Below are 24,793 nucleotides of genomic sequence, written 5' to 3' on the forward strand. Positions count from 1 at the left end.
GTCCAGGTCCAGTATGTGCTAATACTCACTGTGAGAATGGAACATGTACTTAATATCTGAAAAGTGTGCAGTAAAACAGTCCATGTTAGTGTTTTACAACTGGAGTCGTATTTCTGCTGCATTCATGTGTTGGAAAAGATCTAAACAGCCACCGTACACCCAACCTCCTCAGCAACCCCCCCCCCCCCCCCCCCCCCACACACACACACACACACACACACACACTCATATCTAGAACTCTCTCCCTGATAACCTAAAAGCTCCACTGTCACTAGACTCCTTCAGAAAGATAAGACTTAATTCATCTCACCACAGGGAAATTTCACAGTTAACAGCTGCAACATATTAACAAGGAATCACAGAGAGAAAAGACAGGTAGTAAAACCACACGAGTGAAAATGAAAAATATACAGACAACTTCAAAATTTGGTATTTAAATAAAGAATTGGAATTAAAAATTATATTGACAGAGTGAAAACATACCTCTTTAGACAGGCTTTTATTCTAAGAAGTAGCATTTTGAGGTTATTTTGAATGAAAAGTGCTGTGTAAAATCAAGTAGTCCTTTTTTATGAATCATTTTTCCCCATTGAAATGAAATAAAATATAATTAATCTGTTCCAGGCCCCCAAAACCACTCAAAGATCTTTTTAAGGGCTTTTTTAAAACAGAAAAAGTGCAATTAGAATGAAAATAAAAATTGTAAAAACAAATAAACTGGTTTTATTAACTTCTTTGCCTATAAGATGAGACAATCTGTGCTTGAGGAGGAGGGTTTTACAGTTTAGGAGAATCTCCTTCCAGTAGAACATCAGAAGAATTTTGATGTTTTCTCTCCTCACTTTCATCACTGTGTGAACTTAGAGGTCATCTTATTAAAAACCTGCTTTGTTCTGCTTTTCAAAAATCTTCAGAAAATGCACCAGACCATTGTCATTAAATAAAGCAGCTGTACGACCTAAACTTCATTTGTCTGCATGATTATTTCAATAAAATCAGAAAGCTCTGTCCACTTTACCAACACTTCTGCAATTTACCTCCTCTACTACACTGTACTCGTTGAGGAGTAAACTCCTTCTCCATCTAAATGTTAGTGCTCTTGAACATGAACCTGCACCTGTTGGAGGGACATCTGCTCGTACTGCGGATTTACACTCCTAATTCAAAACAAAAGTTCTGCAGCTCGTAGAGCGAATCTTTTATACTACGGTGCACTTGAACTGCAAGGTTTTGTTTATTACTGGAAGGAGTTTCTCATCCTCCTCACTCCACTGTCTTCCTCACGCACAGAACTCCCCTTAAAAGGTAAATAAATTAATAAAACCAGTTTGTTTTTATAATTATTTTCTTTCTAAATGCAGTTTTTCCATTTTAAAAACCTTTAAAAAGGACTTGTGGGTGCTTTTTCAAGGCTGGAACGGATTAATTCTATTTCAAAGGTCAAACTTAATTCGTAAAACAAATATATCGCAAAACGAGCATGGTGATGGAACAAATTAAAATCATACTGCGAAATTCCACTGTATTTGTGCCTTTAACCTCCTGAGACGCAGGAAAGTATAAGTTTTGGCTTTTTTAAAATTAAATAGTTGCCTATATTGAAAACATCATGATACCAGTTTTTTCAGATTCATTTTTAAACATTTTTATGGAATGCCCTTTGCATTTTTTTTTTTTTAAAGCTGTGAAACATGGACAGAAAACCCATAGCTGGGTCTTAGGAGGTTAATACCAAACAATTCTTAAAGATGTAACTCATTTCCTGTCGTACAGTATGGTGGAGGATATGGTGTTGATTGAAACATTTTACATCTATCTTTATCTAAAGTCCTTCTGATCCTCGACTGTCTTATAAATAATTTCTACACACAACCAATAAATGAGACAGAACCCTATGTGGTAGGAATTCTTTGTAGTTTTTTTATTTTGTTTCAAATCCAGGTCAACAGCGTACAACTTTCAGGCTCTTCAATCAGCTCGGTGAAGAGGGAGGACCTGCTGTTTGCTCAGCAAACGATCCCCAGATCAATACAAAAGGAAAAGGTCACCGCTGTCCGTTAACATGACATCAGATAATCGCTCTCATGAATTCACACGATGGAGGGGGGAGGGCGGGAAAAAAAAAGGAACAACCTTTTCTCCAAACAAATTGATCTACAACTAAAAATATATTCTCACTTCATCAATGGAATAAGTGTCAAGCTCTTACAAAGAAGCACACGTCTCATAAATAACTAAATCTGTAGCCCACGACCCGCCGCCCTTTCCCCCCAAAAACACCCCAACTTTAACTCAACAGGATTCAGATTTCATCAGTTTTCCTGTCAGCACCCCAGAAAACCAGTCCAACGAAGAGCGCAGGTTAGAAGGAAAAACAAAACCAGACACGAAGAGGTGATGGGTCATCAGTTATTGACACAAATACAGACACTTTGGGTTGAAAATGAGATGGAGTCAGGATGGTTTACTTTTTTCTTTGTTTCTGAAACTTCTTAACTTCATTTTTTAGCGCTAAATCAGTCATGCAAAGTCAGTTCTGTCACGTTCACGCTTTGGCTTTTCAGGGAATTTTTCAGTGAGATGCTGTGTTTGGAAAAAAAATGTCCGCAACTTTTTTCTGAACAGTCCAAAGCACAAATATTTTTATTCACCAACAAATCAACAGCAAATTTTACAACTAAGAGCCCGAACCCTGGTGATCGCATGTATTTCAGCTGATCCGTAAATTAATTATTTGAGCTCAACTCTGTTAAACCTGAAGATTTTGTGGATAACTTCATCCCTACAGTACAGATAATGTTGCTGATTTTATCAAAGCAGACTCTTAGTTTGGTCCCGATACTGTTTTTGAAATAACAAAAGACAATTTAAGTGGCAGTAATATTTTTAAAGGGTTACTTCACCCAAATTACAATTGACATTACTTGCATCATTGAATCATCTGTTAATAAATTCCACAAAATAACTGATTAATCGCTGTCAGAACCTGTTTAACTTCCCATAATCCAATGAAGTCTCTTATTTCATTCACCTGTTGAGGCAAAATACTGTAATTATTTGCTTCACAGTCGCTTTTTAATGTGTTTAAAAGCTTGACTCTGTAAAAAAGTCCCCATGAAAAGGATTTAATTGTGATAATTTTGGGTTATTCACAAGTAAACAGAGCAAAATGTCTTTTTATCCAGGTGAGTCTAAAGTTGTTCAATGACAATTACAATTCTGTTTAACTGTCAGGAGTGAAATAATGATCTACAGTGGAAATAGTGGCATCTTTAATGTAATAGTGTTTTAATTGTGCAAAGAAAGAAGTCCACTGGCTGTAGTTCAGGAGCCACATACAACGCAGTTTGATCTCAAGTGGGTCAGACCATTAAATAATGATATAAATAATAATCCAAAATTTTCTGTTTTAATATGAAAAAGGTAAGGTGACATTATGACTGTACAATCTGAAATTTGAAGAAAAATAAGTAGAATTTCAACAATATCATACCTCAGCTTATTATTAACACAACTCATAGATCAAAGTAGATCTACAAATGCACCAAACATTTAGTAACAGGCAGAATATTGTTAAAACTACATTTATTTTTCTAAAGAAATTTCAGGTTGTTCATACTTGCTCAGATTGTTCACATTTTATTGTGAAAGGATAGTTTGTAAATGTAAATATCGTCATTTGATTCCTTTTTTCAAATTAAACCAAGAGGAAAATTTTAAGTTGTCATCATTTCTAGGTTATTATATAATTTTACTTGAAATCACATTGGTCTGTTTGTGACCCCTAAACTAAAATGAGTTCGACACCATTGACCGTTAATATCTTTAGTGTAATTTTTGCACAAATTCATCATGGTTTTGGCTTGTATATTTAACTCTATAGAACATTTGGAATTCCAATTATAGACTAAAAACATAGTGATTTGATTCCAAACCCACACCTCGACCTCCGACAACTGCAGATCTCCAACATGTCATCGTCATGCTGCTTCCAGATGTCCGGCTCAAGACACGAGACCGAATAGACGAACCTCGGCAGTGACCTGCGACCCCGAGCGCTCTAGAGCAGCCAAGTATTTGAAGGCTGAGTGATGGGGGGAAAAAAAACACATCCACATGTGTTATGTTTAAAAGCAGCAGGAAAACAAAAAAAACACAGGTACGTGAAGGTGACGGAGAACCCGGTGAGCACCAGTTGTTTCTATAGAAGCACCTCACGGCTAATACAGTGATGATAGATGAGGGTTTTATCGGAAAAAAATGGCTACATATTTCGCCTGCTCAAGTTCAAACCACCAAACCCGAAAGCTACAACGCAGCAGGAGAGAGGAAAACACCACCAACTGGGAGTATGAATGACTAGGCCTGTGTGTTTTACACCTGCTCAAAACTCCTCAAAGTAAATTAATACTGAAAATGCAAACTATTTACTCTCACGCTCTTGTCCGATCTGCGATGCGACCGATGATTGTACTCGAAGGGATTTTTTTTTCGAAGAGCTATAAAAACCTGACTGAGCAAAGTCCACGGTGAAAATTCAAAATTTTTAAGATATCGCTACAATCAGATAAAAAAAAGAAGCTGAATTAAATAACAGTATCATTCCTCAGGTGTTTTTATACACAGCAAGGTTTCCAGAAGATGCAGACGGAGTGAGAAAACATCCACACACTTGAGTCTTTGCTGTTGTCCTGAGTCACAGCAGGATTTATTTAAGCCATGAGGGAGTGATTATTTCAGGGGGGGAAAGGGGCCTCAGCCAAAAAGTGCTTTACCTAAACGTACCCCGCCACTGGCGAGAGCCGCTGTGAAGAGGGATGTGAGAAGAAGAGTTACAGTCTGGTTTTCATTTATTTACTTGTTGGGTTGGATGTAAACGATCCCTTTCACGCGTCTTTTTTCGGCCTCACAGCAGCCTGGGAGATGGAAGAACAAAGGCTGGAAAGTGAAGCGACAGAAAAGGGGAAAAAAAAAACAAAAAGAAAAACCCAAGGGCGTCCACATCTCGCAGCTGGTCCTGGTGCAGTGAAGTCATCGGCGAGTTTAAGAGGAGGGCCGGGGGTGTGTGTGTGTGGAGGGGTGAGATTAAGGAAATGGATGGATGGGAGCTGGGGTGGGGGGTGATCTTAACTGCGGGGCAGGCTGCACATTTCACAGTGCTCTGTGCCGGGCTGGTTCATGAAGGTGCAGTGGAGGCAGGACCACATGGCTGAGGAGGAGGCGGGGACAGAGGGGCCGCCCATGGCCCCGTAACCCAGAGAGCTGGAGGGCTGCCCACCCACTGTACCTGCACACACACAACAGGGTTAAAACATAACCTGCAGCACCCTGTCTATCCTGTAAATCAAGGCCCGATTTGATCTCAAATGGGCCGAACCAACAAAATAATCACATATTTACACATGCATTTCACCTTAGAGATGACAGTGTATGGAAGTAAATCTGTCTCATCAGATTTTGAATTATAAAAGCCATTGAATTTCTAGCAGTGAATTTTTTTGCACACAAATTAAGTATCTGAATTTTTTTTGCACTGAAATTAAGTATCTGAATTTTTTTTGCACTGAAATTAAGTATTTGACTTTTTTTGCACTCAAATTAAATATCTGAATTTTTTTTGCACTCAAATTAAGTACCTGAATTTGTTTTGCACTGAAAGTAAGTACCTGAATTTTTTTTTGCACTGAAATTAAGTATCTGACATTTTTTTGCACTGAAATTAAATATCTGACATTTTTTTGCACTGAAATTAAGTATCTGACATTTTTTTTGCACTGAAATTAAATATCTGACATTTTTTTGCACTGAAATTAAGTATCTGATTTTTTTTTGCACTGAAATTAAGTATCTGATTTTTTTTTGCACTGAAATTAAGTAACTGAATTTTTTTTTGCACTGAAATTAAGTATCTGACTTTTATTGCACTGAAATTAAATATGTGAATTTTTTTTGCACTGAAATTAAGTATCTGAATTTTTTTGCACTGAAATTAAGTATCTGAATTTTTTTTTGCACTGAAATTAAGTATCTGACATTTTTTTGCACTGAAATTAGGTATCCGAATTTTCGTTGCACTGAAATTAAGTATCTGAATTTTTTTTTGCACTGAAATTAAGTACCTGATTTTTTTTGCACTGAAATTTAAGTAACTGAATTTTTTTTGCACTGAAATTAAGTACCTGAATTTTTTTTGCACTGAAATTAAGTATCTGAATTTTTTTTTTGCTCTGAAATTAAGTATCTGACTTTTTTTTTTGCACTGAAATTAAATATCTGAATTTTTTTTGCACTGAAATTAAGTATCTGAATTTTTTTTTGCACTGAAATTAAGTATCTGAATTTTTTTTTTTTTTGCACTGAAATTAAGAATCTGAATTTTTTTTTGCACTGAAATTAAGTATCTGAATTTTTGGTCTCTCAATTTTACTCTATTCATAAATTTAGAATAAAAAAATTCAGATGCAAAAAATTCAGACCACACATCCGGGACACCAAGGATAAACAATGTCTCAATCTCAAGTCAAACTGACAGTCAGCCAATCAAGTTACATTAGGTTGGTCATGTGACGCCGAAAAAAAATCAGATACTTAATTTCAGTGCAAAAAAATTCAGTACTAGAAATTCAGTGGCTTTTATAATTCAAAATCTGATGAGACATATTTACTTCCGTAACAGTGGATCTACAAAAAGGCACAAAACATTTAGTAACAGGCAGAATATTGGTAAGATTTCACTTATTTTGTGGAATTGGGACTTACTGCACAGCTGCTCGATGGTGGCCCACTGCTCCGACTTCTTCCAGGTCTGTGCCAGATCCTCATTTGAAGTCTTCACTGCGTCGAGAAGGAGGCCGATACTGTCCTACAAACACAAACACAAACCCCGATCAGTAGAACACAACCACACCGCTGACCTGTGGGTATCACTGCAGACATGTGAATCTGATCAGGCTGTGTGTATTATCTCAAACACAGAAAATGTGTTTATGGACTCAAAACACCGTCACGACTGGCCGAGGTCCTGAACAAAGGCTGAGTGGAAACATCCTCAGCAGCAGAAACCACTTCCACATGAAGAATGACATTTGAGTTCTTTTTCTGCTTAAACAATGAAAAGCAGACAATGTGTGTGCGTTCATATGTGAGATAATGCGTTGGCTTACTCTCAGAGGCATGACTTCATTTGTGACGAGGAAGAGGAGCAGATGGAAGTCCGACACGATGTCCAGGAATACCGTGGAGGTGCACTGGGACAGGTATGTGGCTAAACTGTGGAAATCCTGAGGACACGAGGAAATAAAGCCGGAAATGCTCAATGGAAATAGGCTTTTTTTTTCAAATTGCTTAAAATTCACCATGACACTCAAACCCAGCTGGAGTGAGGAAGACGAGACACAGGTTGATTTACAGATTCTTCAATTAGTTAATCGGAAGAAAAACTAGTCTGCAAGTCTTTTAAATACAGTTTTAGTCACAATTAGACAACAATGAAACTGAACAGGTTTCAATTCTGCACGTGTAAAGACCTGTGGCTGACCTTCTCATATGTGATATATTTTGGTTTATTTGCTGATTTCCTCATTAATAAGGAGGAGAATAGGGCTGTCCAAATAATAAAATTTTGCTTCACTGTTAATTGTCATGCTATTTCTTTGTTGTTGTTGTTCAAGTATTTTTATTACACATCAAGTCATCCACAAAAGCATAATATAGTCATCACTTTTTATAGTCAAACCCACGAACACTCCCACCCTGCTGCACCATAAAAAAGAAGATAATTAATTTAAAATAATAATAAAAAATAAATATATAAATAAAAATAAGAGACTCAGACATTAGTCACAGACTAGTATTAATAAGACTACTCTAGAATAAGTGAGTGATCTACCTCTTATGTGATTCAGAACAGGTTGTCAGGTACTGAAAAACTAATTGTCATACTATTTACTTGCCTTTTTCTACCAAATTCATACCTATACTATAGTTTAATACTGCACATACATCAGGAAGAATGACACTGACAGAGCCATTTCCTGTAACTGAATTTATGCATAAATTAAAACTGCATCTTTGTTTGCTTTTCTGCCTTTGAGAATAAAATCTGCACAGGGCAGATTTTACATAAATATTTGATAAAACAAAGAAATTACTGATAATGGTAGTAATACAAGTGAAGACCCTCAAGATTACAGGGTCCCAAATAAATAATATTAACAGTCAAACCTTAAATAATGGAAAATAATGTGGAAATGGCGACAAAATATGATATTTCTGTTAGTTTCATCCAGCTGTTTTTTATACAAGCGAATGGAGACGTTTATCATGATTTCACAAAATAATTACAGCGAGCTCAAATAACTTCAATACAGTGATTACGCAGTAACTGTGACAGCCCTGGATGGGAATGAACAGGTTCCAGTCCAAAGAATGGTCTGGCCAAGTGTGGTCTGTGTCTGTGAAATGATTGCTACAAGTAAAGCTGGAAACGCAATATGTGGAAACATCTGTCTGAACAACATGGGAGTAAACTGTAGGAATGTCATGAATTAAACAGTACCAGAGTCTGCCAATTAAGCAGCAACAACTAAAGATAATAAAAGAAAAACAGCGATGCATCAACATTACAATAACATCAACACAGAGGTAGACTTTAGTATCCTTCAGCTTAAAATTAATCATTTTATTTTTAAACAAGAAAAGAGTACTCAGACTTCAGAAAAACAAATATTAGCTTATAATCATATTTTAGCAGGACTGGGAATATGCTAACAGGGTATAATGGATATTGTTTTTTTACTGAGTAACCATTACATCTTTTAAAAGCTATGTGAAATCGTCGTGACAATGATGATGCAATGGTTTGCAACTGAGTAAAATAATAATTTGTGCAGAACAACAAAATCTGCAGCATGTCACATCAGCCGTGAACATTAAGAACAAGACAATTAGAGAATAAAAAGCCCCAGAGCAGCACTTCACAAATCCTCTTTATCGATGGCTTGAACAAGCTACACACAGACACTGCTGTTCATACTTGAAATGTTCTTGTAACCACTGCGTCCTTCTATCTCTGACATAATGAGGTTTAAGTTGACATCTCATACTTACTTGTGTCTCTCCAAGGATGTCTCGGTTCTCGATGGGGAAGCGTTGTGAGGAGGAGAAGGTGTACTGAGGGTCCTTTGGAAACGTGGTTGTTATCTGTATTAAAAAACAATACCAATGAAATAAGAGTTTTGTTTTTCATGTAAAAAGAGACAGTTAAATAATATGTAATAGTAAGAAGAGAAAATGAGCATGATTGAACTAATGAAATAATCCAAAAAACATTTGTATAAAGTAATAAAAAGGATCTGTTACAAGTATAAAACTACACAAAATAAAATGATGAAACCTTGAGTCAGATGCTTCCATATTTACACCAATTCCCATAAAGGTGGATTCAAATATTTTCACCTCTTCTAATGAAATGACTGTGACAATGTGATTTATTCTTAATCGATAAAGTGTAACTGGGACTCATTATGTAATCATTGTACCTGATCAAAGGTGATTATTGATGTGTATAAATAGGAATAAAACAAGGAACATATCTGAAAACAAAATTATTCCAACTTTATGGGCAACAGTGTATCTGCACATGTGCTGATGAAGGTAAGGACATGTTACTCACATCTATGATCAGATACTCCACTGGAAGAGGCCGAGCTAGAAATGTGACATCATTACCAAATTTGTCTTTGTCCTGTTGGAGGAAAAAAAAAAAAAAAAATCACCCTCATATACGGATGAACTGAACTGCATTTAACTCTTTAAGTGCCAGACAGTTAAGGGGCTAATAAGCCTTAAAAGTGCCACAGAATTTGGCCGTTTTTCAGTATTTCGCGTCGTTTTTATAATATTTGAAGAATCCTGCAGAAAACCGCTCGGTAACATCCGACCGATTGCTGATTAGATTCAAAACGCACTGGACGCAGCCGATTCATTATTGATCGTAATTTGTATAATTTATAATAATAATAATAATAATAATCTTTATTTATATAGCACTTTTCATACATTAAAAACTGTAGCACAAAGTGCTTTACATATCAGTTTAAAAATCAGTACCGCCCCCCACCCACACCCACCCACTCACCCGCACACACACACACACACACACACACACACACACACACACACACACACACACACACACACACACACACACACACACACATATATACATGCAAACCCACAAGCTCACACATACTTAAGAAGACTGACTGAGCACGGGTAGACCAGAACAAAAATGTACAAGTAAAAGTAAAAGATCAATTTAGGAGGCGCTGTCTCAGGGAGCCATCCGCACCAGGAGGCAGCCGCTGACCCCGGCGACCAGGCACCAGCAACACAGCCCCGCATCCCAACTAGTGGGAGACGGCCAACTGGGACCCCCACCCACCAGAAAGGAGCGGACCCCAGTGAGAGAAGGCGCCACAGCCCCCGGAGTCCACAGCCGCCCCCCAGCACGGAGGGCTCCCTCTGATGAAACACCGGAGAATAAGAAACATTAAAAAGATATAAAAATATTATTCGGTCGCGTGACCTCAAATTCCCGTCTGCTTGGTCTCAAAAGGGGGACACAAAAAGAACGTCATCGAAATGTGAGAAAGAAATGGGGGTGGATGGTTTGTTTGTACACAAATGTGGCGTGTTCTCCAAAGCCGATCTGATCGGCCCGTGGCACTTTACAGGTTGTTTTCGTAAAGCCGATTTAATCGGCCCATGGCACTGAAAGTGTTAATAACATCCAGGCTTCATACACATTTTTCAAGGTCAAATTCAAGTACTTTTAAGGGTTATTTTCAATTAAATTTCTTATCACTGGAGTAAAATACTTATCTACAGGAATACATATACTCATGATTTTTTTTTTCACTTTTTCTCACAATGATGTACATTGTATTAAGCTATAAACCTCTAAAATTATGTCTCATAATAGGAAAAAGCTTAGAAATTACAGAACACAAAGTTTAATCCAAAAAAAGGGAAGCCACTTGGTGTTCTTCAGGCATACTCACAGAGAGACAAAATTAAGATAAAAATGTACCTGAAGTTGACCTGAAAGCACCCATTAATTTTCTTTTTTGACATAAAGTTCTATTTTTATTATTTATGCATCACCTCTCTGTAAGTATCTTTGGTTGCAAGCACTTAAATTAAAATTTAAGCACTTTTCAGACCTTAAAAGCAATACTGAAATTCAAGCATTTTCAAGGATTTCAAGCACCTGTACAAACCCTGAACATCTACCCGTCCTGCATTTAAAACTCTCCCCTCCTTGTGTTTGACGTCTTACCTTGAAGAAGACGTCTGGTACGTACTGCTCGGGGCTCGACTCTTTGGCGTAGCCGAGCTCCGGAGCGTCTTTGCAGGGCAATAGGCACTCGTCTCTCACCAAAGCCATGCACTGATTGGACACCTGATATCCTTCAAAGTGCACCTGGTTATCTGGACCACCTGCGTACATAACCATGTTACAAGTTACTGACTGTTGATTAGAAGGCGGAAGCATTCGGTTCATGTCTGATGTCTTACCAGTTGCCAACACGGTCACAAATTTAGAGCCAAAATGTCCGTCTCTAGAAAGTCTGCAGGGGTTCGAATGCTGATTTTGGAAATATCCTGCTGTGATGCACTCTTCTGCGCTCATATAGTACGAGTCCTAACAGATATAAAGACAGTTACAGCTGGAGGGAAAACAGCACATTTGTTCTGATATTTTGTGTTTAGGGTGGTTGTGTGTTCACCTTGTTTCTTGTGTAGCGGACAGTCCCTATTCTCGTGTCCTCAGAGAGCAGGTCACTGAAGATCCAACCCACCTACACATGAGGATAAAAAACAGACAAATGAGTGTGAAAGCAGATCAAACACCCTGTCACAAAGGCTGAAGGAACAGTACAGACGTCACAGCTTCCTGCATTCAGACCATGCTCGATATGGTATGTGGGTAGATATATGGACTTTCTGACGTGGAAAGTTTTACCACTATCACACTGTGAAGGATCAGGAATTCAGTGACTGCCACAATATTGATGAAAACTTAACACACCTGACCTGACAGAAGTGAGGCGATTAACCCAGACGCTTTTATATTTAACAGACAAGCATAAACTGTTTAATTTGCTGAATCCAATCCTGTTAAACATATCCATATTAAGTCCTGTCACTAAGGCTTTAGAGGTGTAATTAAAGTGCAAAAATCCACTTAAAGCTCAAACTCCAACGTGTCTCCTTGCTGGAAAACAAACTGTCAAAGTAAAATTGAGTAACATACAGTTTGTCTCAGGGCATTTTCAATCCATTAGTATTTGGCAAGTAGTCTTCATCTGTTCAGACACATGAATCAATCCTACTGCCAGGTTTTTAAGTTAAAATTAGGCTAAAAGCTCATATAGATAATAAAGTGTATGAATAAATTAACAATTGCTTAAAATTCTAGACAATGTGAGAGGTTACTCAAACCTTTTCACTATTTTCTCATCTCTAAATTTAAAAATATCCCGCATGGCTCTTTGTGATGCATTTGATTCTTTGTTTGTGTATAAATAAACTACAAAAGACAGAACAAAGACTCTTCTTTTGTGAGGTCAATGTTTCAGTTTATGGTCTTGTTAATACAGAAAGGGGTCAAATTAAAAGACAGACCTTGCAAAGGCCCAGTTTAGCCGCAATTTCGTCCACGGCTGCAGCTTTGGGATCCTCCAAAAGTTCCAGGCTGTTCTGAGTTGCATTCTGAAACAAAGCAGGGAGGATTTTTAAAATACAATAAACCCTCCAACGTAAGACAGGGCTGATTATAGAAGTTTATAGACATTATTATGGACAGACTGAAGGTGGAAACACTCACCTGTGGGGGTTCATAGATGGCAGCCACCTCAGCTCTGATGCCCAGGGGGATGTCTTTGTGCTCGGTGTACCTGCCATACAAGTAGCCCATCCTCTGGCTGCCTGTCTTCCTCCAGAAATCCAGGAAACGGTCGGCGATGGTGTGATTTTCAAACATGATGTTGTCCACATGTCTGTATTTCTGAGAGAAAAGAGGGAAAAGCTGCTTAGTTAGACACATGCAGTGGAGTAAAAAGTACAATATCTACTGCTAATATCTTAGCTTATTTCATTTTATTGCCAAGTGATCACATTTAACTAGTGTGTAAAGTAGATAAAATATCTCTAAAAATAATATTAAAGTATCAGAACCAGATGGACTTATTATGAACTACATAAAAATGATCTTAAGTACCATTATTCTTATATGATAATTATTAATACATATACTGTTGTTAAGCTGTTAAACTACACTTTCCACCCCTTTTTAGTGTCTCTTCGTGACTCGGGTAATGAACTGAAGAGCTTTCTATACTCAGGGTTCCTACAGGTTTCTACAAGTTAAATTTAAGACTTTTATGACCTTTTTAAGACTATTTAGAACAGAATTTAAAGGCCATTTCACAGCCATTCCCCCAACTAACGGTTGCACGTATTGGGCTGAATGTTCTGTGATCATTTCTCACTGGGGGCTGCAAAGTTAACAATAACTGGTTCCTAATTTCAATATAAATTGTTGGGTTGGAACAGGCTGAACTGAGTAGACTAACATTACTTTATTTACAGCTATTTAACAGACACATTTAAACACAACACACTAAACAAGTTAAAGGCAGCGTAATTTAAGACCGACCATATCAAATTTAATACCTTTTAAAGACTTTTTTAAGGTATTAAATGCAGATTTGTAAATTCAAGACTTTTAGGACCCAGTGAGAACCCTGTGTACTATAGTAAGGCCTTTTAAGGTGATTAAGGCCATTTTGGGAACCACCTAAAGCAAAAAGTAAAATGTGTTGCTTGGTGTTTACTTATTTGACAGTTTTTCCAGATTTTGTTCAAAGATAATGGGGAACAATGGCTGAAAATCATGTGAAATTATATATTTTTTATTGAAAAATTTAATGTTTTCTTGTGATACTTTGTGTTACCAAGATGTGCCTAAATCTTAGTGACACAAACTTAAGGAGCAGGAATCTAGACAACACCTCTGAAAACCCCGGAGGTGGTTTTGGTGTCTTACCTGTCTGTTCAGTGTGATGGCGCTGGGCTGACACTTGGTGCAGATTCCCTCGGGCCAGGGAGGATGACCCTCACAGCCTGACTTGATCTTACAGCTGATGTTCTCCAGAGCTGCAAACTTCCCCCTGCAGACAATGAAGGACAAAAAACACACGTCATTGAACATAACATATGGATTACAAATGGATTTCCACTGATATAAATTAAAAACAGCAGATGGTGAAGATTCTCACTTATCAGCTCCACCGGTCAGCTTGCGAAGGTATGCGTGGAATGACATGTGCTTGACTGGTGGGTCGAGGTGATTCAGGTAGTCTTCATCAAAAGGCTAGCAAAGAAAAAAAAAAACACAGGCTGAATAAGTAAAACTAGGGCAAATCTGTCTCACAGAAGTAGCTGAAGTCCAAAAACAAGGCTGATCCTTCATGTTTGGAAAAAAATTATGTTGTTTTTTATATTCTGTAACGCTAATATTAAGCATTATTTAGATCGTGTATGTGCAGAGGTTTGATTATTTTACATCTCTTTCCTGTCCTGAAAACCGGGGTTATTCCTCTGTTCTAACAGAAGTTTTTTTGGGGGGATCCCGTCATTATCCAGTATAATCATTTAAGTACCGATAACACTGTCTTTTTTTCAAATCACAAAACCCATGTTGAAAGAAATCAATATGCCATAAGTATTTGGTCAATTACGTATACTGTATATATAACAATAGTAACAAATATTAAATATGTTTATACAACTGAGTGCAGAAGAGAAAGACCGGAGGATCCGCAGATCTGAGTTAATCAAGTTATGTATCTCCCATAAACATAAACTTTATCGAAAATCTTAGACCAATCAGGTGCAGTTCCACATAAATGCTGATGAATTAGGAAAAAGAGAATCACAGTACTGGAGTAGAGTGTAGAGGTTAAAATGAAAACTACACTTAACTTTATTTTGAGTCCAAATTATTGGCCTACTGACACATGATTTTCAACGCCCAATTCTGACTGTTTGAAGAGCAATGTGGTCAAGCTGCTTGTTAACATGTGATGTCATTTCCTCTTTCTAATTCTGTTCATTCCTCTGTATTCAGTCTGCTGCAGTACTGTGTCTGAGAGTCCATAAAACACATCCAGTTGTTATTCTACAACTTTACATGTGATGATAAAGAGCAAAGGAAGTGGATGACGCTGATACATAAACTCTTAAATAAATGAGAAAACATTGGTGCTAGCTAATGTTGGTGATTAACTAAGTAATGCTAGTTCCCACAGCAGGTGGCAAACCAAGATTTTTATAGATTCCCGTGATGTACACCAAGGCATTTATGGGGTGTTTTACATCTTCACACTTTGTGCTTGGTTTGCCAGCACTTTATCTGTAATGCCCATCTCAGGGAAGATAAAAAAAAAAGGAAGATTTATGTGAAGACACAGCTGCACACCAAGTGAAGCGATGCACTGTTACAAACGGTCCAGGAGATTAAACAGTATTTAAGACACTTAAAACTGCCATTTACTGCAGCTAAAAAAAAAAAAAAAAAAAAAAAAAAAAAAAAAAAAAATTACTGTATTCGAGTTAAATAAATGATTTAAACCTGTTATGAAGACTAAGTGTTGCCTCAATAAAAGAAAAACTTAGAAGCATACAGGCTGTTTGGACCCAGAAGTGAGCACTAGAGCTTTATGAAGTCAGACCTAACAACCAGATCATTTTAATATTGGTATTTCCTTTAGTAACAGATAAAATACTGTGATGTAATAATAAAAACAAATGAAGCACTAAATTGCAGAAATCAAACCCATTTAACACTATTAAGTCTGCATTGTCTCAGTCTACAGTGCACTTAAAAGTATTTATCAACAGAGAGCAGCATCTCTTTGTTTCTGAGAGGAACTAAAAATGTGCAGTTGTTTGCCTCATGAAATAATGGATGGCTGATGCAGATAATGTTAAATTTGTATTTAATGGCTCAATTAATCAGAGTGTCATTAGTTCAGACCATCACATCAAGAATTACTGACAATGATTAATAATGTGTTAGAGACAAAAGTCTCATTGGTCTGTATCTATGTGTCTTACTCCCACAAACCCAATGATTAATATATGATAAATAACACCGTTTAACGCCTATTTTTGATTCAGATGTCAAGATGTTAAACTGATTTGCCTTCGAAATATTCTTACCTCTAATGGTACACAGTGCACACACTTTCCGAGAGCACCATGGCGACATCTGCGACAAGAAAAGGATGATTTAGTATGTCGAGAGCCACTCTACATATAAACACAATTCATCCCACGTTAGAGGTCTGTGTGTTTCTTACAGCTGTGGATCTCTGTTCCTGTAGATCTTTCCGTCTTGCTTAGCTAGATACTGATCTATCTCGTCCTCCTGGACCTGAGGCGCTGAGAAGGACCGAGGGAGCATGGAGGATGAGGAGGAGGATGAAGAGGATGAGACGGATGGTAAGGATGAAGATGAGTGAGGGGTCGCTGTGTCCATGACCTCCCCTGGAGACCCAGAGGATCCAGAAGGGAATAGAAACAGCATGTCTCCATGCCTATAAAACAGATATGATGAGTAAATTATTTACAGCTACAGTAAATTCAAGCATTTAAAAGGAAACGGTGGATTTTGGAAACGGTATCATTTCAAGCAAAGCTATCACAATCCAAAAGGTATAGTGACATCTTCAGTATTACAGAGTTTGATTACTTTTCTCCAAAAGCATGTCTTCCTACGTTGAACAATTCAAGGGAAAATGACAAGAAGTTAATCATAAAAGTCTATAGACAGGTAAGCATTAACTACATTAACAGGTAAACGGTCTGCAGTAAAGTTTTGAACGACAGACACAACTGCAAATCTGTAGCTTAAGAGTCTTTATTTCATATGTAACTTAAGCACATTTAAATTGCAAAGAAGAAAAAGCCAAACACTAAATAAATTAGTGAGCAGTATCTGATCTCTGCACTTAGTCTATTCACTCTGCAACTATGGGTGAGGACTGTACACACTGAAAATGCAACATGCACTTTATATCTGTGTGTCTGTACGACCTGGATGTTATATTTAAGCACTGTGTTTTTGTTATTTATTAAGTGTCTTTATTTATTAAGTCATCATACTCTGGCTTTGTTTCCATCTTTATCTAGCTCACAAAAAAAAAAAAAAAAATGGCTGGCTGAAATGTTAGGTTGGTTTAATTTCAGTGTTAGTGAAATGTCAAACCCTATGCATACACAGTAGTGATGGAGACAAATATAACGGTAGCAGCAAATGTTAAAGAGAGGTGATTCCTCATCTTCTCTACATCCTCATTTGACAGCAGGATACTCAACATTAGCTGCATCATGTTGCATTTGCATTTACTTACTTGATCTTAAGGAGGCTGAGGGTCTTGTTCTGGGAAAGGATCTCTCCGGTCTTGTTGCGATTCAGATAAACAGAGAACCCATTGGAATTGAACCCAAACTCTTTGGCCACCTGAGAAAGAAGAACATTTTATATTCTGATTAGAGAGGTGTCATCCCATTAAACCAAAAGATATTCAGTTACTGTGAGCCATGACGAGAGCATGTTAAGCATTGAATCAATTAATAAAAACAGGAAAAAAAATTGTTGTATAATCTGTGGTCACTACATTTGATATCAAGAGAACAATAATATACTGTATGTGTCACTCTTGCTCAGACAATAATGCAAGTCTTGAAGGGAAGCAATAATTCACAATGATGTTGTGAAAGAAATTTATAAAATGGAAAGGCTGACCCTCTCATTAAGACTCACTACTGACAAATGTAAAAAATATTGGGAAAAATGGGATGTTTATGTTAATCCAAGAAATCCTTGACCCTGTATAATCTTATACCTATATATATTTATTTTGACTTTTTTTTGCCTAATTTGTCCTGAACCTGTCTGTATTTTATTAGTCTAAAAGTTGAACCTAGATGCTCTAACTGTTGTGGTCTATTTTTTGTTTATTTGTTTGTTTAGTATACTGTAAAATTTGTATATAAAAATAAATTAAAAGAAAAAAAAAAATCATAATGAATCCAAGAATAAAGGTGTGTGAGTAAATCATGTCTCTGCAAACGATGCCAATCACCACCAAAGCAGATTAGTTGAGCTCATCTTGGCATGAGGAAAGACTGAGCTCGTGCCTCCTAAGGTCAGCACAGAGCGAGTCAAATTAAGCTGCTAAAAGCAAGATGAGTAGAGTGTTCCAAGGCAGAAGAGACCCAGGCAGACGGTGGCGATTTGACAGTTTTATAGAGGTATTTACTAATTCAAGAGCCATTAGTGAACATTCCAACAGCAGTCTATGACAAAATGGATGATCACTGTGGTATTACTGGCCTTCCATACGCAAACTAGACCATTCCATAAATCTCAGAGCATTTAAACCAAAAGACGTGAACAAACTATTGCCCGACAGACACTGACACTGGTCCTGGTGCTGGACAGTGAGGTGGATATAAAATGTACAGAACTGTGATACAGAATCTAGGCAGCAAAATGTACAAGAAGCAGCATGTACAGTCTTAGACCAACATTAGGCTTGCTGATTTATTAAAGTTCTAATGACCACACATGCATTTCTCAGTCTCTACATTAAGATCCAGTCTGGATATGTGTGAAATATGTACAGCGGTATAAACAAACATTTAATGGAAAAAAAAAAAAAAAAAAAAAAAGCTTCTGTAAACCATAGAGGTAGTATTTAGTGTGACCTCTCTTTGCACTTAACATGAATTTAACCCTTTTATTCGCACAATGTTGCATTGATTTCCTGATGTTTTATACCAGGTTTCATTCAACACATCAGATGTTTCTAACCGTTTAGGCAGCTTCTTGCCATGGGGTCTGAGGTCACACTGAATAGTCACTTTAACTGTCTGTGTAGGTTCTCATTTGCCCAGGTCATCATTCTCCTTGGTTGAACCGTGAAGAACTATCAAGAAAAATAGTCACTTTAACATTTAGAACTCATTTAGTTTGTTTTTTAATGTGTCTTTTAAGGCTGTGCACATATTACCTGTATTTTTGTGTTCTATCTGAAGAAAAGAGAAAGAGAAATAAAAATGTGTGCTCATTTCAACCCTAAACAAACAACAAAGCTAAAGGTGGGCAGAGACTTTTGCACAGTAGTGTATGTAAATGACAGCGCTGAGTGATACACTAAACTTAAAACAGGATTGTGAACATGTTTATTCAAAAGTTTTTCTATTTTTATTTTCAATATGTATATTTATCCGTCTATATAAAGACTGTCCTTGTTCCTGTTGTACACTGAGCCATTGCATCATAATTTCATTTTGATGCAAATCTTAATGGTAAATAAAGTATGTCTATGTCTCCATGTCTATCTATCTTTATTACTGAAACACTCTGCAAACACAGACAAAATAAATGCAGTATCTGTGGTTAATCCACATTTGGTGCTGTACAGAGCGGCTGTAAAATAGTGTATGTAGGACAGAGTGTAAACAAACTATAGTGTGTGTTTCAGTGGTAAATAAAGAGCATGTGATAGTTAGTGATGTGGCTCATTAATGGGTTCTTAACTAGTCTTTAAACAGCATGGGAGGACCAGATATAACATTGTAGATAACCACAAATACTGCCAGGAGTGTGAAACCTAGAGATTATTTGAGAACAACATCAAATTTTGCTTAAATCACACAAAAGGACAAAGTGTCAGAGGTTTTTCCTACATGCTGGCTGAAACTGTATCCTGTAAAACAGTAGGGGAGTGAACATGACTGTGAGCTCCTTTTATTCTGTGCCTCAGCTGCAGAAATCTAACCTGCAGGGCTCAGACGCTCTCTGCTGTCTGCCTCAAACCCTGGTTTTAGATTCCACCCATCGCTGGCTACACATCAGTAAAGGAAGAAAAAAAAAAGGCACTCCTTCCATTGATCTCCATCCTGCCTCAGCGTTGAACATGAATTTTTAACAAGGTGCTACTGCAAAGCTCTGCTATGACCAGCCGACTGGAACACGCTTCTATTTTAGGGTTTTTTTTTTGTTTTTTTTTTTAATCCAGTCGTGATTCATAAGCCAATTGTCTTTATTTGGTCTTGGCACATATACTGCTTTTAATATCTCCTTCGTTTCCTAGTGCAGAGCAACAACAGGCAGTGTCTGTGCTGTTAACCACAACAGCTGCCATGGTGCTGTGTATTACAAGTATGCAAAGCAGTGCATCCATTACACACTCTGAACACAAATGTCCAGTGCACCACATGTCAATAAAGCCAACAAAGACCACAGGAGCACTGCAGCATGCACTATCCTGCTGCTTCCTGCACAAACTGAAACCACAGGGAAACAGAAGACGAGATTGTAACAGCAATGCACATCTATGTATCTGAATTAGTGTAAAAAATAATATGCTGCTGGCTGGGAGTCAGTGACGTGCAGTCCTAACCCTCCTGCAGCTGTCCTGACATTAACCTGCCCTTCAAGCAGGTTAAAATATTGCTGATATTGTTTAGAAACTTCAAGCTCATTTTGAGATAGTAGTTTGTATTTGTGTCTGCAGGATTCACCACATTAAATTTTAAGTCTATGACAAATGCAGTTTAAGATGCGTTTCATATCCAAACCGGAGTCAAGAAATTACCTATTAAAAGAACTTTCAGGTCACTAACCAAATTGCTTTGATAGTACGCCGATCATCCATAACATTAGGACCACTGAGGGGAGAAGTGGTAATAATGTTGTTTATTTCATTACAATGGGACCTTTCAATGGGCTAACATATTATGCAGCTAGAGAACATTTAGTCCTCAAAGCTGATGTGTGAGATAATCAAAATTGATACCACTTTACCTGTCAGTGGTAATAATGTTATGGCTGATCAGTGTATCTTACATCAAAACCTTTCAACAGCTTTGAGTGGAAAAGTGCTAAGGTGCTATAACGAAACAATAAAGAGCTGAAACCTCAAAGTTAAACCGCATTATTATAATGTCATGTGTGATTTTCTTTTTCCGATAGCAAAAGACAATTAAAAGGTCCTTTGCTAACATATATTCAAACCACTGAACTGCCAACTGAAGTAAATACTGAAAAAAATGACCTCAAACATGGTTTTAATCTTTTATGATGCATTTATGCCAAGACCATGAGAAAAAAAACAGTTTATCAATCAGTGATAGTGTATGCAAAAGTAATGTGTGCGTGTATCTGGGAAATTTAGCAACTTCAGAATCCAATAAACTTCCAGAACTGTCTTCACAATCCAATTCAAGATATTTTAAGACCTGCAGTTCCAATTAGTGGTAGGACAGTAGAAACCCAGACAAAACAGTACAGAACATCAGTGCTGGTCAATATCAGCCTTGAACACTGCCTTTGGCCTATTATTACATTAATTTGTATCGAACAGTGCTAGAGTTACAAAGGGCCGATGGACTTTGAAACACTTCAATTAAATTTGGAACACATACAGTATATTACTAAAAAAAGTGAGTTATCCTGTCTTTACAGTCTTTGAAGGAGCTGTAACTATTGTAACCACCATAAATGACCAATTTGGTGTTGAACTGTTGTAATAAACAAGGAAATTGTTGCAGATTCAAACCATTAAAGAACCAAAGACCAGGAGGGAAACAGAGTGATCACATACAAAGAACAGTGTGCGCATTATTCATAAGCTGAGTGAATTTGATGGTAAATGCATCTATTTCTGATTTAAAAATAAATAAACTGTACACAATACCTTCTTCAGAAAAGCAGCAGCAGTCTCCCTCTTCGTAGAGAGTATTTTTTTCATCCCATCTGGGGACTGTACCCTGATGATCTATAACAGAAAAGCATATTTAGTTAACTGTCAAACACTTTTGATAAGATAAAATTTATTGATTCTTGTCAGAAAACAAAGTGTCATTTCAGATGTACAATAATAGTTAAGTAATGATAAGACTAAATACACCAAAACACCATAAAATAAAATCACAAAATTCATTTTAAAAAGTAGCTACATAAGATAAAGCTGCAAAACAACTACCATGATTATAAACTTGGTTTCACATTTCAAACCAAAATGGTCACAAATGTGAGAATTTGCAGGTTTTCTTACATTACAGTAAATTACCAAGACAGAATGATTAATGGGAATATGAATGAAAAAATAAAAGCTAGTTAATAACAGCCTTCGTACTAGAATCAGATATAAAAACAGTCTTGGTCCTGTGTACTAAAATTCTGATTTTACTCAACCACAAACCCAACAACAAGAAAAAAAATACCCAACTGAAAAACAGATATGGTGAAAAACATCAACTTGTCACATTCAAGGGACAAACTATGACAGTTTTGTGGTTATACTTTGAAAAAATAAACTGATGATACATACAAGTTTATTAACTTCAGCCCCAATGTACGTGGTTTTGGAAATATCAAATGAAAGCTAAAACACTGACATGTTTATTTGTTTTTAAGAACATTTACCATAAATTTTATATATCTGATATATATCTATCTCACAAATATATCTGTTCATTTGTTGCATTGGTTAATTTTTGTATGCTTTTGTCTGTGTATGTAAATTATCTGGGGCTTACACTGGATGCTCTGTAAACAATTCCCCTTGCCTAAAGACTTTGTGGGGAGTTTTTCCTTTTTTTAGACCACAGCTCTAAAGACAGAAGCGTTTGTGTACTGTACAGACTGTAAAGCTCTTAAGGCAGATTTCTGATTTCATTTGTTGGGCTACATCACAATCAAACAACTCAATACACAGTTGCACAAGTTTATCATCTCAAAGTAACCACAGTTGTAAGCACTGTGTTTATTCATATCACCATCTATTTAACTTCAATATATATTCATCTATTTTATGATCTACTAGCTCTGTTACTGTATCCTATTATAGGATAATGAGATGATGGAATATTAAGTAACTGCAGCAGGGAGGTTACCAAGGAAAATTAGCTTCTTTGTCCATGTGATGTGATAAAATCTGTATTCTGGTCATATTCCTAAGATACATGATTGATTCGTGTTGTGTGTGTATTGTGTTTATAATTATATCGACAAGCCGCAGATGTAGTTTAAAGATTAAAGCGCAGTGTTTTCATGACAGTCAACAGCTGCAGGTCTAATTTAATGACAGCACGTTGGTTGTTTTTGGCAGTAGGAGGCAGCCATCTGCAGAGGTAAAGGTTAACCAAGATAACAGTTTCAACAGGATGTCAAGTTTATATTTCAGTCCACACAGGGTCTACTCTCCTCACCCTTTTCACAGTGGTGTCAGTGTCAGGACGTTATGACAACGATGACAGTGCAAAAAAAGTCACGTTATCGTTAGCTTTGAAGCATTTATTTCTCCCTTAGAAGATTTTAACTGTGACAGAAGCATTGTGATGGTATTAGCAAAAGCTGTCACACAGTGAGGGGTTAGTTATAGTGGATAAAATGTTAACTTTAGAAGGTCTACATGATCTTGTTTTCCCTTGGACTCATTCAGGAGCTAATGTTTGGCTAATGAGCTGTTTATGCTAAATGACACTTCACGTATTATTCCTGAATTTGTGCCGGTTGCTTGGTTTTACCGTTTACCAATAAGACATCTTTTCATTCGCAAGGCAGCCTAACAGCTAACATTAGCCGCTTACTTGGCTAACCAAATAGGCCATAGTTACTCTTTCAGCGAGCTAATGTTAGCTACTGAGCTAATTCTGCTGCCTCATCACTCCGGACTTCGGCTAAAGGGCTAGCTACCGCTAGCCGTTCATACAACCTGCCGATATACTTACGATATTATCCGCCATGTTTCCCGGGTGAAGGCTCCCGACAGAAGTTGCTGTGTTAGTCGACAGACACAGTAAATAAAAATTATTCAGGCAGCGTATCTATGTGTATGTCAACGAAACTCCATCCCACAACTCAAACACCGGGTGTTGCAGAAATTAGTGTCCCCACCGGTCCTCCACTAAACAGTGCACGGACGAAACACACCTTGTTTTGGCTCATTCTGCCGTTCCACCTTTTGTAAAAAGTCGCTTTTCATGTTTGTGGGATGTATAATTTTATGTATACGGTATCAATAAAACATGAATGCCCAAATGACAAATAACATACAGTTTCATAGATCAAAAATGCATTAATTTCAGAACAACTAGTTCGCAACAGAAATATCTTGTTATATTAGATACAATGTCATCTGGCTCAGCTGCCCTCTCATACATTTTGCTAAATCAAGTCTTCATATTGAAGCCATATTAAACCCAATTCAACACATCAGCATCAGACAGGCTAATGCAATCTGGTTTCTCCAAACAGATATTTTCAAACAAATAATTCATCAAGTCATTCTATGAAGGACAATAGAATACTAAATGAAAACACTACAATTCAATATTCTCTTATCTTTTAAGCTCTGTTATGGTGTTATTTATTAACTGCCAAAATGACAGCAATATACCATTTAGAACAGATTGTCTCTACACATACTGTGATGCCATATTGTCTGAAGAATGCATCAGTCTGGACCAACACGACTTTTGTATGGACAGAGATTTTGTTAAAAAAAAACAAATCAGGACACTATTAGGAATGGTCTAAATGAACTTTCTAAATTTTATTTGTTGTCTAATTTATTTATTTATTTTTTAAATTGTGAGAGTGATTTCTGAGATGAGATCTGTTGGTGCAGCCTAACATGTCCTGAAG

At 37.0% G+C, this 24,793-nt stretch overlaps 1 protein-coding gene across 2 annotated transcripts; it reads right to left on the bottom strand.

The window, feature by feature from the left end:
• Positions 1-1,918: 1,918 nt before the first annotated feature.
• On the bottom strand, positions 1,919-24,209 carry nploc4 (NPL4 homolog, ubiquitin recognition factor). Of its 2 annotated transcripts, XM_030121762.1 has the most exons (17): positions 23,878-24,202; positions 21,840-21,920; positions 17,484-17,593; positions 16,431-16,667; positions 16,291-16,339; positions 14,346-14,440; positions 14,114-14,237; positions 12,893-13,072; positions 12,691-12,777; positions 11,793-11,864; positions 11,581-11,707; positions 11,342-11,502; positions 9,674-9,745; positions 9,109-9,201; positions 7,164-7,280; positions 6,760-6,862; positions 1,919-5,287 (listed from the first exon to the last, which is right to left on the bottom strand). In XM_030121762.1, the coding sequence occupies exons 1-17, from the start codon at positions 23,890-23,892 to the stop codon at positions 5,127-5,129; spliced, it is 1,884 nt and encodes a 627-aa protein (XP_029977622.1). In that variant the 5' UTR covers positions 23,893-24,202; the 3' UTR covers positions 1,919-5,126. The 2 variants fall into 2 exon arrangements, with proteins under 2 accessions (XP_029977622.1, XP_029977621.1); XM_030121761.1 differs by having other exon boundaries at positions 11,342-11,707; positions 23,878-24,209.
• Between the last annotated feature and the right edge of the window lie 584 nt (positions 24,210-24,793).

This window comes from Sphaeramia orbicularis, chromosome 19, assembly GCF_902148855.1.
Source record: "Sphaeramia orbicularis chromosome 19, fSphaOr1.1, whole genome shotgun sequence".
NCBI classification, from domain to species: Eukaryota; Metazoa; Chordata; class Actinopteri; order Kurtiformes; family Apogonidae; genus Sphaeramia; species Sphaeramia orbicularis.

Excerpts from the sequence above, each read along its gene's own strand:
- nploc4 (XM_030121761.1), bottom strand. Across the intron at positions 9,746-11,341 it reads TACCAGACGTCTTCTTCAAG|GACAAAGACAAATTTGGTAA; the intron begins GTAAGACGTCAA and ends TTCCTCCAACAG. Across the intron at positions 5,288-6,759 it reads CACCATCGAGCAGCTGTGCA|GTACAGTGGGTGGGCAGCCC; the intron begins GTAAGTCCCAAT and ends GTGTGTGTGCAG.